Consider the following 15,507-nt stretch of genomic DNA (forward strand, 5'->3'; position numbering starts at 1 on the left):
CAAACTTAAGATGCTTTGACTCTCCAAATTTTTTAAAATGTCTTATAATTTAGGATGGAGGGGTAGCTTTTTTATCTCTTGAATTTCTCTTTTGTTACTCCATGTCTTCTTTGTGATTAATACATGATCCTAGCTAGTTGGGGTCCTGCTCTCCAGTTTTCTTTTAAAGTACCTTGTAAGGGGACACCTGAACCAACTTCTTGCCGAGCCATAATTGATATGTAGGTAGTTAGCCCGGCAGGTGCCGACATCCGAATATAACATAGGCTAGCTAACAAGCTAGCAATTCACGTCAGAATTTGTTTGCTAGCTCGATCACGTACGTCACGATCTGAGAATATTAGGAGCGGTAGCCGGTGGAATGCCGAACCCCTACATATACGTGTTGATTAATTAGCGAGAAGAGCTGTGGTCGTGGCTTTTACCGAGACGTCGATCGCTAACAACTTAGTATAATTTAGTTGCTAAATTAATAAATCTAGCAAATTAGAAATAGCAACTTTAAATTTTATTCTTCTCCAACAATAACATATAATAACTTTTTAAATTTTGAAATTTATAGTAGGGTCTACATTTATTTCTTGTTTTTTTTTGTTTACTAGAGCCGATCATATCTTTTATTGGAGGGATAGGGAGTTTTCTCTACTTTGCAAACTTATGAGTTGAGGAGGATATTTGATAAATTTTTATTTTTAAGTACCTCTTTTTTACGAAACTGTTGGAGGAGAATTTTTTTCTCTTTTTTGCTAAATAATCGAGATAGAAAGTTGTTTTACTAAGCTCGTGGAGATGCTCAGAGAGGGAGATAAAGCCAAGATTTGTTATATATTAACAGTATCTACTAGCATAGTAGCATTATCTAGAAACAAGATAGATCTCTAGGCCCTTACCCATCTGTAGTTGCTACTCAACCTGACAAGAGTTTACGTACACACATCTATACCTATACCTTATATTAAAGAGTCAAATTTCATAAATACTCCCTCCGTCCACAAATACTGCTATTTCTAGCAGATTTCAGACAGTTAGTATGACAAACAAAAGACCATTCTACCCTTAATTAATTTAGGTTCCACCATTTAATCATGCACGTTAAGCCATGATTCTCTGGTTCCAACGAGCTGCATTTAATGTCAACTGAATAGACTCAACTAATTACCATGCGCCAAAGTACTACTCCCTAGAAGAAATTAAATGAGTTGGTGAACCACGCAAGTTCCGAGGATAATTAAATGGGCTGGTGGACTGAGTATGCTAGTAGAAATAGCAGTATTTGTGGACAAAATTTTCTCCTAGAAATAGCAGTATTTAGGGACGGAGGGAGTATCCACCTATGCCTAACTACACTAGGTAGTAAAGACTTCCTTTTGTTTCATTTACATGCTTCATGTCTCATATATGATTCAGACTCATATATATAACATGTGATCAACGGGTACAGGTTCAAATAACTCGTGTCTAGTAATGATTGATACAAGATCCATTTTCAATCCCCACATGGCCACGTCCTCTACATCTCGTATGTGACTTGAACTCATAAGTCGTGCTAATACAAGTTAGAATAACTTGCACCTAGCTAGCAGTTTATGTAGTCTATTTATGTATTGAGTTCAGTTAGGACACGAGGGGGAGGTCCTGCTTGAATGGGGTAACAAAGACCACAATATTAATATTGGCGTAAAGACAACTTACTGTACCTTTTTTTATGCCATCCCATTCTTGGCAATATATAGAGCTTTGTGTCATTGTGTGTTCATTGTCGGTTTGGATCAATGGTACCTAGAATTAGCTATACCTTGATCAAGATAGGATTTTACTTTGTCGGGTTTGTTGTGCACAGCTCTCACCTTTTTTTTTAGAACGAAGGAGCTCTCACCATTAATGCATAGTAGTGACATAAAAGAGAACCAAAGGGTTAGCAGCCCAGCAATACTGTTGCCTCTCGTGGAAGCATGCATGCCCTGCGCCCTGGGATATTGTGGAAGCATGCATGCCCTGGTATTTAGAAAACGTTCATTTGTCCTTTGGTTCAACCACATGGGTGTATGTCATGCCTAGAGGCGAAATCATGATTCAGATATCGACAAAAAATATATGGCGATCTTAAGGCTGTCTTAAAAAATTATTGATTTTAGTATTGGTTAAAAAAACTTCAATAAATCATCTTTAATCTCTTCATCTTAAGAAAAAAGTTAAATGTCTAAAATGAAGATAAAAATAGACTGATCAACGGTTCACATCATATTTATTTTATTTGGACACTTAGCATTACACAATTAAGAGATGTATTATTTGAGGAAGTCAATCTAGAATTAGTTGAGAAGGCTTGTTTACTTATAACCTCTATCGGGATAAACTCAAGGGAAGACGTATGACTTGATCGGAGTCTGCGAACACAAGGTTGTATTGCCTTTCTCGGTCCTTCAAAATCGAATATCGAACCCTGGTTGCGATCGCTATTACACAACACTTATATGAAACAGAGCCTCCATAAACCCCTCTCATTAGCCAATGCGAATGGAGAGTTTAGCCATGCCAAAACTCTAAGATCCGATCTGGTCAAGCGTTGGAGTAAAGGGATGGATTCCACCCCACGCCTCCTTCTCTGACCTCATCGACAAGGGCATCACCACCACCAGTAGGTTGACCATTGGAGAGAAGGAGACGCTACCGCCAGGAGGATCACAACGGCGACAACCATGAGACTAGATATACACCTCCAATGACTCTCTACATTAGGGCCTGCTCCAAGTAGGAACGGGTCCTCAACCTAAAGCCTAATGGCTTCCTCCTCTGCTAATGAAAGGTAATAAGCGAGAGATCTTATTTAAGTCTAAGATTAGATATCCTAATTTGAAGTAGTGATCCGATATTAAGTCCTCACCCTAAGTAAATACTAATAATCAGAGTAATAACTAATAAGAAGTACTTATGAAGACTATGCGAAGTTAAGGGGTCAGGCCCTTACCCACCCCCCTTGTCTCTGCCCATAGTGGTGGAGGTAGGAAGTTGGTTTTTTAAATGTTAGAATAGACAACAATGTTATTTTTTCAAATTTTATTTGAATTTCAAAAAAATCAATGGAAAATTCAAGTTTATAGGGGGCCTGGGCCCCCCTGCCCGCCCCCTGTCTCCACCCCTTTCTACCCCATGCCGTGCCTGTGAACTATTGTTCCCTTCACTGAATGGTATAACCCGAGACCTTATTCAGAAGCGGCTCTATTTGACGATAACGAAAAAAAGTCCAATCTTTTGCACTCTTTTTAAAGATGAACCAAAAGAAGATAACTAGATAAAAAAACAACAACAAAACTGGACCAAACACGGAAAAGCATACTATGTCTATCAATTGGTCGCTGACTGCGTGACTTGATCCCAAATGCATGTACATTGGAGAAGATTGTCATTCACAGCTTTTATTTATTATGAGATTATTTACTTTATTTTCTTTGGTATTTTTGAAACTTTATAATGTTGTGAACATCGATAGATGTAGAGGCTGTTGGAAAGTGAAAACGATGGATGGGAAATGATGGATGCATTATTCTGGTGAACAATAAACTGGGACTCTATCCGTAACTTAATAACCCCTCCGGGCTATAAAGTTGCGGTAGATATATAGTTTCTGATGGGGAATCATGAAAAGATCCTAGACCCATACAGACACAGTTATGATCTCCCTACTACTTGCAACCGCACCCACGTCACTGCATGGCTCACAAGCAGTTAAAACGCCCATGATACACTAGATATAGGGCACTCCATGCCTACGTCATTATAAATCTGTGTCTCGTATGTTACCCCTCTAATTAATCTACTGTGTGTGATACACGTAATATTACTAGTCAAAGGTAAAAACGACTAAACTAGTTGTTAGTTCTTTGTTTTCTAATTACCATTTAGTAACTAAAATTTATTTTATCTCTTTTCTTTTGTTTACATCTAGTTTAGATTTTTCTAGTTTCTTTATGTTCTTGTTCTAGTATTACAAAGACCTATCCAGATCAAGTGGTTGATCTAAGAAATATGGCACTAATCTTTCCATGAGCCTCCAGCTGGTCAGAATCAGTGGGATGTAAATGTGGAAGCCTCTCACCCTCTGACTTCTCTAATATCACTTTGCTACACTACCGGAGAGCCAGTGTTTGCCGATAGAAGTTTGCCGACGGCCGAGGAATCAACCATCGGCAAAGAACCCTCTTTGCCGATGGCAAAGTCAAGCCAACGGCAAAAACTTTATTGCCGATGGCTGGGCCATCGGCGAACTACAGCCAACGGCAAAACACTTCTTTGCCGATGGCCGGGCCATCGGCGAAAATAAGCCATCGGCCAATAACATATTTGCCGTTGGCCGGGCCATCGGCATAGACACACCAACGGCAACCATTGCCCGGACCTGACGGCGGCAGTCCCTGTCTGATTTGCCGATGGCTACCACCGTTAGGCCATCGGCAAAGCATTGGCAACGTGGCAGAGAGCTCCCAGGCCCACCTTCTTTGCCGATGGCCGGCCATCGGCAAAGCCTCTTTGCCGATAGTGTGCCCTAGGCCATCGGCAAAAAAATCTTTTTTTTTGTTTTTTCCTTCCCTTTTTTTCTGGTGTCTTCCTACCTCACATACAACCCACCTCCAGAATTTGGGACAATTTTAAACTTTTTAGCTATATTTCGTGAATTATTTTGTTTTCTTTGAATTTTTCCCGCACCTCAAAATTTGAACTGCAGGTACATGAAATAATGGAAACTTTTGATTCGAAAAATGATATTCATGATTCTCGGAGTATCTTGAGGCCATATCCAGGGCCTCGCATGAAATTACGACCCTGTTGGCCTCGTAGCATGGGGAGTGACGTGCGTGGGAAGTGTTTTTAAATTATATAAAATCCAAACGGAGTCCGAAATTGACGAAACTTGACGAGTTGTGTTGGCATGGCATGTGTAGTGTGTGGTAAAAATTTAAAAAAGTTTCGAGCAAATTGTGATATCGGATGGTCAAAACTCACACATCTCCACATGTGATCACGGAGTGATCACATGTGGAAATGTCTGGGTTTTGACTATCCGACGTTACAACTTGCTCGAAACTTTTTTAAATTTTTAGCACACACTACACATGCCATGCTCGAAAACATCCGCTATGATTCCTTATGTGACACATTCAACTCATTATCTGGAAGATCTAATACTTGAATGACATGCAGACACCTCCGGGCTGGTGCAGCAAGTACGTCGACTGCTGGCTTACGATTGTCAGAGGGTGGCAAACGCCGGAGGCGTACGCGGACCACAGAGCACGTCGGGTGAAGCGCTTGGAAGAGATGGCGAGGTCCGGGATCTCACACCACCAGGGGAGCCAGAACCTCAGCGAGTACATGGAAACATGGGTATGATTGTGTTCAACCATTTCTTATAGCGCCAGATTTCTTATATCTCTACTTGTAACCATGTTTTCTGTTTTCTTCGCAGAGGGAGTACCATGACGAGCAGCCCATCAACGAGTACATGGGGTGGGCCCTTGCTAACAAGGGCAAAGCGAAAGCGCCCTCCACCACGTACAGCTCTTCAGACGGGCCCGAGAAGTACACCAGCCCGGTCGTGTACGACAAGCTCACCAAGTACGCCGCCGCAGCTCGAGAGGCCCATGGCGACAGCTACGACGTCACCTCCGAGCCCATAGACCCTGAAATCGTGATGAGGTTGGGAGGAGGGAAGCAGCACGGTCGGTTCTATATGGCCCACAGCGCCATTGACCCGTCCTCTGTCCCGACGCTGGCCGAGATCCGAAAGGAAGACCAGCGTAGGGGCGCACCGCGGGTCCCCATAGCGCCTCGGCAGCAGAGCAGTGCGCAGCAGATCGCGGGTCTTCAGGTAAGTGGAGTTTCATTCGTCGTTCTACCATTTCACAAATAATGTACCTTGCCTTCAAATACAATCCACCATGCTCGTGTAATATTGCAGGCCACGGTCCAGGAGGTGCTAGCCAACCAGAAGCAGATGGCGCTTGCCTATCAGGAGCACGCGGCCTCAGTTGCGCTGCACTACCAGCGGGCGTGGTCGCAGATGTCCCAGCACATGCGTGCCATGGGAATGAGTGAGCCTCCTGCCGCTTTCTTCGCTCCCCCACCAGTACCTCCACTGCCGCCTTTTCTTGCACCTCGTCCGGTGAGTCCCTACATTGCCTATTGCTTTAGCTTGTGATCCAGTCCGCAGGTACTAATTCCATCACTTGGTCTTTGTGCAGACAATGTCCGAGGGTTCGAACCCAACTCCAGGTGATAGCCCTCGAATGGGTGCTTCTCCACAGGGTCCTGCTCCACAGCCCGGTTGGGGTCCTTTCCAGAGCCTCCTCACGCAGCCGTTCGTCCCAGGTCCTCCACCGACGCAGGGGTACTCATGGCCGCCGCAGGGGCAGCCAGGGCCGTCTCAGTTCCCCACGCAGCCGGGGTACTCGTGGCCGCCGCAGGGGCAGCCCAGGCCGTCTCAGTTCCCTCAGCTGCAGCAGCTCGGCAACTGGCAGTACTCGTGGCAGCAGCCGCAGCAGCAGAGGAGTTGGTCTCCGTGGGAGGATGCTGCGGGGGGCTCGGGGACCCAAGGGGACGGCGCCACGAGCTAGGTACCTTCTATTCCTGACTTTGGAACTTGTTGTGCCACGTCGGACATGTTTGGCCCATGTTGGCCTTGTATGGATGCATTTGGAGTTGTATGCAAGATTTGGGACTTGTGATATGGATTTGTATGCATGAATATGGATTTGATGCTATATTATTGTGAAATGGCGTATTATTGTGAATATATGTGATGAATATGTGCTGGTGATTATTGTATGCTTGTGATTATATGTGCTGGAAATGGAAGAAAACAGGGAAAAAAAGGAAAAAAAAATCCCAGGTTTGCCGATGGCCAGCCAATGGTGTATACTTTTGCTATCGGCAAAGTTTTGTTTGCCGATGAATTAGTTGCCGATGGGGCTTTGCCGATGGCCGAGCCACTTTGCCATCGGCAAACTTTCTGCCGATGGGGTTTTGGCTTTTGCCGATGGCTTCGAGCCATCGGCAAAGACTTTGGATCCGGTAGTGCTACCAAAACATGTAAATTAAATTATATATATGGTACAAGTAGATGTTTTGAAAATTCACCAATGATGAAACGTATTGACACAAAGATGCACCTTAATTAGCATCTGAGCACGACACTTTGCAACTCGTAGCAATCCAGCAACGGATAGGGTATCGAGATGCTCAAGAATGTCTCTGACAAAATCATAAAATGTTAACCAGAAAACTTTAGTCCCTTCCAGACAGCCAATGGCCAATGCATGGGTATCTAGACATGCGTACAACCATGCAGACACAACCAGACGCCCATTCAGAGTTTGGGCTTTTGGACACATGTGCATGCATGCTCACATGGACGCCTGACGGCCTGAGATGACACAATGGCATGACAAAGATTTGCACCTAGCAAACCATACAGAAGAGGACATAAAACTAGTGCAGGACCGACGTCCAACTAACATGCATGTGCATGGATGCACGACGAACAGAGTAACGTACGTACAGCATGCAGGTCACATAATTGGTCTCACTGAGTCCAGCAAGACGGTTGTATATCAGCAACAAAAAGATACTTTCCTATACTGGATAATGACGATGACAATATTTGGGTGCCGCCTTGGCCTTTCCCATTTGCCAGATAGAGTATGGGTGCGTTTCGTGGAAGAAAAGCTTTTTGGGCGTCACATTATATGTTTTATGAGATGTTGTTCGGATATAAAAAAACTAATTACATAACTCGTTCGAAAACCATGAGGCAAATTTACTAAGCCTAATTAATATATCATTATTAGCACATGTGTAACAATGATGACTAATCATGGAGTAATTAAACTTACAAAGATTTGTCTTGCAGTTTCCACGTAATAACTGTACAATTAGTTTTTTTTATCTATATTTAATCATGGAGTGTTTAAATATTCGATGAAACGGGGTGAAAAGTTTTTGGATGGGATATGGCCTATATATATGTCTGCCCTGCACACTCAGAGACCATCAGTCCATGCAACCATCGTCTCTCCTACTAGGAACGTACGTAGCAGCAGCTGCCCCAACTCGAGATCGATCGATGACGACCATGGCGGTAGCGGAGCAGCAGCAGCAGCCGGTGAGCCCTGTGGAGAGGCTGATGAAGGACCTGTACGTGGTGGTCTCCATCGGGCTGGCCACGCCACTGAACCTCGCCGTCTTCCGCGCGGGCGTGGAGGCCCAGCTCGCTCGCCACCCCTACTTCCGGAGCATCCAGGTGACGGACGACAAGGCCGGCGGCGGCACGGGCACGCCGCGGTGGGTGCCCACGACGGTGAACTTGGACGACCACATCGTCGTGCCGGCGTTGGATCCGGCCACGGCCGCCGCCGACCCGGACAGGGCCGTGGAGGACTACCTCTCCTCGCTGTCCACGCTGCCCATGGACCACACGCGCCCGCCCTGGGACTTCCACTTCCTCGACGTCCGGACCTCCGAGGCCGCCTCCACCGTGGCGCTGCGCGTGCACCACGCGCTCGCCGACGGCATGGCGCTCATCACGCTCCTCCTCTCGTCCTCCCGCAGCGCCGCCGACCCGGCCATGGCCGCGCCCCTGCCCCCGCCGCCGGCGCGCACCGGCGCCGTCTACGCGCCGCCCGGGCAGCAGCGGCGGCAACAACAGCAGCAACTACCTCTCCTCGCGTGGATCTGGTCGTACGTCGTTCTCGCGTGGCACACCATGGTGGACGTCGCCGCCTTCGTCGCCACCATCTTCTTCATCGGAGACACGCACACGCTGTTCAAGCGAGCAAACCATGGCGGCGGCGGCGGCGGCTCGCGCCGTCGCATGCGTTTCGTCCACCGGACCTTCAGCCTTGACGACGTCAAGTTCATCAAGAATGCCATGCACTACGTACGTATATAGATCGCGCGCGCCCCAAACTAATAATTAGTTACAGAGGAAAACATAGATTTAATAAGAATAAAGCTAAAAAATGTATAACTAAATTATATGTGATCCAATGGATATAAAATTTTTACCATAACTCAAGCATACAATTATTAGCTCATCAAATAAAATTTACTATAATTGGACTATAGAAACTGCATATATGAATTATTCTGATTAATTAAAGAAAAAACATAGATCTAAGCTAAAAAAACTTTGTACTAAAGTATAGCATATTATATATTCACTGTGTAGGTCTACTCATCAGAAGTCCAATAAAATTAGATTTTTTTTATTTTATGATTTTTTGTGATTTATTATGATTTTTCAAAGATTCAGCAGAAATAAATAAAAAATGAAAAATAAAACCATCCTCCAAAACCGCTCGAGGGGGTTATTTGACCAGTTTTGAAAAGTTCAAGGGTAGAACATCTGGTTTTATAGTTTGGGGGTGAAGTAGACTACACTAAATAGTTGAGGGGGTTATATAGACTTTTCCCATAAACATATTATTTAATACTCTCTTCATACCAATAAAAAAATCATTTTGGATAAAATTTAGGTTAAACATTGGGAATATAAATCGTGAATAATTTTAAGTTGTTAAGCTTGAAAATGTGAAAGTCATATGTTTATCTTTCTTGAAAAATAATTTTATAAATATACATATATCATTTTTTGATAAATACTTTTATAAAAATAAGGAGTCAAAGGTAGACTTTGGAGACCCTATCGCTATCCTAAACGATTTTCTTTATAGATATGTAGAAAATATTAGATAATAAAATAATGTTTTTTTGTTGATTAAGCCCATAACTTAGACTTGGTTCGGCCCAAAAGTCTTCATCATTGAACCCAACGGCCTAAAAAAACAAACTCTTTTGTGGACCGTATTCGGCCCAACCCAATAACAAGCATGTGCATACGGATGATTTTAGGTCCAAAAAATGTGAAAATGGGCCGGGAATTTGCGGTGAACGTGGAGCTACAAACACAACCGTGGGATGCTATCTATTTGTTACTGACTCTTTAAACTAATTAATTTAGGCCATTAAATTAAATGATAATAAATATAATGTTATTAGCATAAGACCTATTCCCAGTGGGAGTTTCATGACCCAAATATCCAAACGCATTCATATTTTGGAAATAGACAAACAGTGCAGAAGAGTTTCATGCTCATAAAACTGTTATCACATCTCTCTTTATTAATACAGTGTCATATCAGCATATTTAATATCCATGAAACTCTGATGAAATACTATTGAGAATGACCTAAGTTCTAGGTGATGCAAATTAATTTTGTTATTAGTCAAGTTCCCAAGTAATAAATTAAGTTTGACCGTCAAAAAAATTCAGTTTTATGGTAAGTGAATTCCTCCTATTCTCCTAATTTTTTTACAGTCAATAATATTGTCAAATTCATGTCTCTCATATATAATATATTGAGCTGTGTCTCTCCATGTATACATATAGACTGTCAATGATGTGCTTATTGGAATAACTTCTGCTGCTCTATCACGATATTTTTTCCGGAGAACTGGTAAGTATATATAATGCCTGTCCCAGATAACAATTTATGTAAAAATATAGTTCCTACACACATTACATTTTCTCATTTTCTTCGATCGGTTGTCAGGTGACACAAAGACAAGGGAAATAGTACTGCGATCAATAGTCCCTGTCAACACAAGGCCAGCCGCTAGCCTACAAGTAAATGCCAAGATTCCTTTTTTTTCCATTCACTTATGCATCTGTACTTGTGTAATTTGTAAAAGAAAAAATATACTATTTTTTTAAAAGAAGGTATTTAATTAACCATAGCTTTTTAAACTTATATACAATTATTACTGATTTTATATATGTTTATGGGCATGCAGAGGGATGTTAATATGATAGAAACTGGTAAGAGCAATGCTGTGAGATGGGGAAACCGACTGGGCTACATCATCCTCCCATTTCATCTAGCCATGCACGATGATCCGCTTGAATACGTTCGCAAGGCAAAACAGGTTATAGATAGGAAAAAGAACTCACTAGAAGTGCTCGTCGTGCATTTGTCTATTGAAATTGTCTTCAAAGTATTTGGTCCAAAGGTACCATTTTATTAACTTATACATGTATGCTCTTCTAAAATATCAAATTGCCAAAATAAAAAAAAAAGACTTCGACAAAGTCAAGTCTCTTTTTGTAAATTATATCATGACCTAGCTGGTTATACTTTGTTATTACTACTAATCACACAACAACTTTGTCACTTGAGGCAGGCAGGAGCTTATATCTTCAATAAACTGCTCTCAAATACAACCATGGCTCTCTCGAACTTGATTGGGCCACCTGAGCAGATAGAGTTATGTGGTCATCCAGTTGCCTACATTGCACCTAGCGTCTACGGGCTTCAACAAGTAAGAGCAACACCAAGAGTCTATAAACTTCAAACTATATATCTCAAATTATTATTGCTCGAGGAATTGAATTAAGTCTGGTACAAAAGTTGATTTTTCCTCCAATATCACATTGTGTTTCCGGATTGTGACGCCTTGGGGGATTGAAACAAAACAAAAATGCAAGAAAACATTAACGCAAAAAAAATTCTAGCTAGTTATGTTCTCCTCACGAAATCACTCACGCTTTCCTTTTACTCCTTGCAGGCTATTACAGTGCACTACCAAAGTTACAACAACACCATCAAAGTCGTTCTAGCTGTTGATGAGGAACAGTTTCCAGATTCTCGCCAACTCTTGGATGACTTTGCCGAGTGCCTGAAGCTTACCAAGGACGCCGCTGCAAAGACGACGATGTCAACAAAAATGATTAAGAACGAGTAAGGAGCTGGGTGAATGCTCCAGGTCAAGAGCTAGAGATATATATACATATATAATATGTTGATATATGTTGGTGCTTTACTTACTGGCCTGGTACTAATATAGTGCGTACGGTGTGTACCATGGTAATATATATGTGATGTCGAGTAATTAGTAATAATGTGTTATGTTGTATCTATTGTTATTGTTAAATATTTTTTGAATACATAAAATATGTGCTCACTATATTAAGGTAAAAGAAGTTTGAGCCTATATATATCAACACACTCTATGTTTCTTTTTTTGCGAATATGCACGAGTGTGCATATCTTTGCATTAAGAAGAAGCAGAATTTATATACAAGATTGCCGAAACTCGATCGGCACCCAAAACAGCTAATGAAATTACATAGTAAGAAAAAAAACTACGGAGGAGCAAGACACCAAACTCATGGCTGAGCCAAAGCTCGAAGCCTGTTTGCTCCAGCTTCAATCCATCTGTCGGCTTCCGCTCGAACGACTTGAAGGATGTCGATGATTGAGGAAACGGACTCTCTAAAGCATCGTGTGTTGCACTTCTTCCAGATTTTCCAAGAGACGAGCGCAAAAAGTGAGTCAATTCTTTTGCGCTTTTCACCAGTGAAAAGAGATCGGAGCTGTCTCCACCAGCGTTGCAAGGAAGTAGCTGCGGGCGGACAGTGTTGTCCGAAGGCCGACAGAATGTGTAACCATATCTCCCTGGTGATTGGACACTCAACAAGAATGTGATCAATGGTCTTCCTTCCCTGATCGCATAGATAGCACTCCTCACGTGCTTCAAGCTCGCGACGTAGCATGCGATCGTCTGTCCAATGTCTTCGTCGGAAGACCAACACAGGAATATTTTAATTTTTAGAGGTACCCATGTTTTCCATATGAGCTTGTGACCGTGAAAGGTCATGGATCCCGCGTGAAGCATTTTATAAGCTGATCTGACCGTGTACTGTCCATCTGGCGTCCAACGCCACACTGTTGTTGGTTGTTAAGTTGCACGTCTCTCAGCAAGTTCCAGAGGTACAGGAATTCATTCAACGCATCCGCAGACATGCCACCTGAGATGCGCCTTGTCCAAATTCTATCATTGAGCCCGTCGCAAACGGTCATGGAGCGACACGTTTGTTTGAACACCAGCCCATAAAGGTACGGTACGATCTCATGAGCAGCTTCACCATTGATCCACTTATCTTCCCAGAATAGTGCCTGACAACCATCGCCAATGGTGGTAAAGGTCCTGAAGAATTCCATAATCTCAGGTGCAATTCTGATGGGAAGCTGGCTTCATGAGTGGCCACGATCTATTTTCTGGAGCCAAAGCCACTTGGACTGAAGGGCATAGCCAGCAAGCCTAAGATCACTGATCCCCAGGCCGCCTAACTCCGTTGGCCTGCAGGCTGTTGGCCAGGAAACCATACATTTACCTTGGACAGAAGCATCAGAACTAGTCCAAAAGAATTTCCTACAAATGTCGTCAATCTCCTTTCTAGCCTAGGATGGTAAATTTTCTGCGATCATGGCGTAGATTGGAACTGAACGGAGCACTGACTTGATCCAGATGAGTCTGCCGCTGCGCGCCATTAGTGCACCATGGCACGGTGGCAATTTTCGTGCCACTGCGTCAACCACAGATTGATAGTGCGCCTTGGGTATGGGTCTTGTGCGCTGAGGGGCAATCCGACGTACCTGACCGGAAAAGGTATTAGCTAATTGTCTCCCTAGCTAAGAACATCTCCAAGAGTCTTTCTAAATCTTACTTTCTAAATTATTATTTAGAGAGCCATTTGCATTGAAATCGCTTTCTATATTTTTTTTACTCTCCAACAGTTTTGTTAAATCTTATGCACACTCTAGAGAGTCATTCTCGTCTTCTATATTTTGCTAGCGAAAAATCAAGAATAGACAATGGCTATATTTGGATGACCATTTAGAGAAGCTATTGGAAGGTAGTTTTTTTATTAAAATTACTATTCTTAACATTTAGAAAGAATATAGAGAGTCTCTTATAGATGCTCTAGAAGTATAAAAAAAATATTTGAGATTTAGAATGAACTCTCTCTCTCTCTCATTATCAAATGCTTAGGGCGTGTTTGCTTGGGACTCAACCTGCTGCCTAGGCAGGGATCCTGGCCCTAGCCAGTCAAAATCGGACGCCCAACCAAACAGGTGGTTTACTCTTTCCGGTTCAGTTTATGAGGCCAGTCTTAATGGAAGTTTTATTACAGTTTTATACACATTTAAATATATTAATGTAGTACTATATTAATGAAAAAAAGAGATAATAAGAGTTTTATGAGAGTAGAGAGAGTTTTATCCCTAGAAAACTCTTATACTGCTTCTAAAATATTAATATATTGAAAACTCGGTCATAAAACTCCATTGAAAATAGCCGAAGACATTTCACATACATCAATAGTCAAACTTTAGTCACAAGTAGAGAGAGTCTAACAGTCCAATTTATAGCAAATGTTTGAACACGTCATTTTAGTTGGAGCTGGATTACTGCTATATTGGATGGGATTTTGTGAGGGGCACGGATCCGCCCCCGGGAATACATGGGATTTTGTGCTAGATGTTAGGTAGACTCATTGGATAGTTGGTCCAACCCAAGGTCAATGGGTTACAAGGGCCAGCCTCAAAATCGATAATTATCTGATATACAGCCAAAATCTATTGACCAAATGGATAATATGGTTTAACCAAATTATCATAGAACCGGAAATATTTATATGTGGTTTGGGAAATCTACATGTGGTTCTTGTACTGGTACGTAACAACCATGATGTGCTTAGACCCCAAAGGTGATAGAGTTTGTCGTAAATTAGAAGATAGAGATTATCGTGTAGCAAATATCCAACCACCGCATTGTTTTGCTATCAATCTAACAAGCAAACCACCATAGAAGCCGAGATAGGGTTTACAAGTCACATGATTTTTTATGTTGTTCCGACTATCGATCTAACAAGCAACCACCACAAAATCCGAGATAGGGTTACAAATTACATGATTTTTCACAAGAAATACGCGTGCGAGCTATTACGGGGGATTGAAACCACGACTACATGCCTCACTTGTTCACACCCAAAATTACTTGTGACTAAAGGCCAGAAACATGCCTCTTGTATTCACTTTCACAAGATTTTAAAATGATCAAATGAAAAAGATCTATAGCTTTTTGGAAGGTTTGTTTCGTAATTCGGGGTCCTCGCTTGAAAATTTTGAATTTCAAATATAAAAAATTCAAACGTAACTTTTGATAGATGATTTCAAATAAAGAAGTTGTCACTACAAAGTTGTATATCTCAAATAAAAAAGTGTTTTTATGCTAAAAATCATTTGTGTGGTGGTGAAACCTAGCACACATATAAAAAGATATGGCTAATTGAGTTGCAAACTGGAATGTTTTTTGTTCTTCTTTTCAACCACTCCCAATAAATATGGCAGTACGAGCTACACTCATTATATTATTGGTACATCTATAATTTCTGCTGCAGATTTATTGTTTTTTAATATACTATCGCACGCCTTGCCGCCGCTCCTGACAATAATATATTTCAGCTCCAACCGAAAACGGATGTCCAATAATTAGGTTGGCTGATGTTGTTTCTATCCAATCCAGAATCCTCTTTGATAACGTATGCAGTAGGAGCAATATATATATGTGGCACCTCCCTAGTGCTCACATATATACAGGAGTACACGT

General features: G+C 42.1%; 1 protein-coding gene across 1 annotated transcript; it reads left to right on the forward strand.

Moving 5' to 3' along the window:
• LOC8059888 (O-acyltransferase WSD1) lies at positions 8,057–11,969 on the forward strand. Its single transcript, XM_002459249.2, has 6 exons — positions 8,057–8,932; positions 10,445–10,511; positions 10,608–10,681; positions 10,849–11,064; positions 11,236–11,373; positions 11,620–11,969. The coding sequence occupies exons 1-6, from the start codon at positions 8,120–8,122 to the stop codon at positions 11,794–11,796; spliced, it is 1,485 nt and encodes a 494-aa protein (XP_002459294.2). The 5' UTR covers positions 8,057–8,119; the 3' UTR covers positions 11,797–11,969.

Source organism: Sorghum bicolor, chromosome 2, assembly GCF_000003195.3.
Source record: "Sorghum bicolor cultivar BTx623 chromosome 2, Sorghum_bicolor_NCBIv3, whole genome shotgun sequence".
Classification (NCBI taxonomy): Eukaryota; Viridiplantae; Streptophyta; class Magnoliopsida; order Poales; family Poaceae; genus Sorghum; species Sorghum bicolor.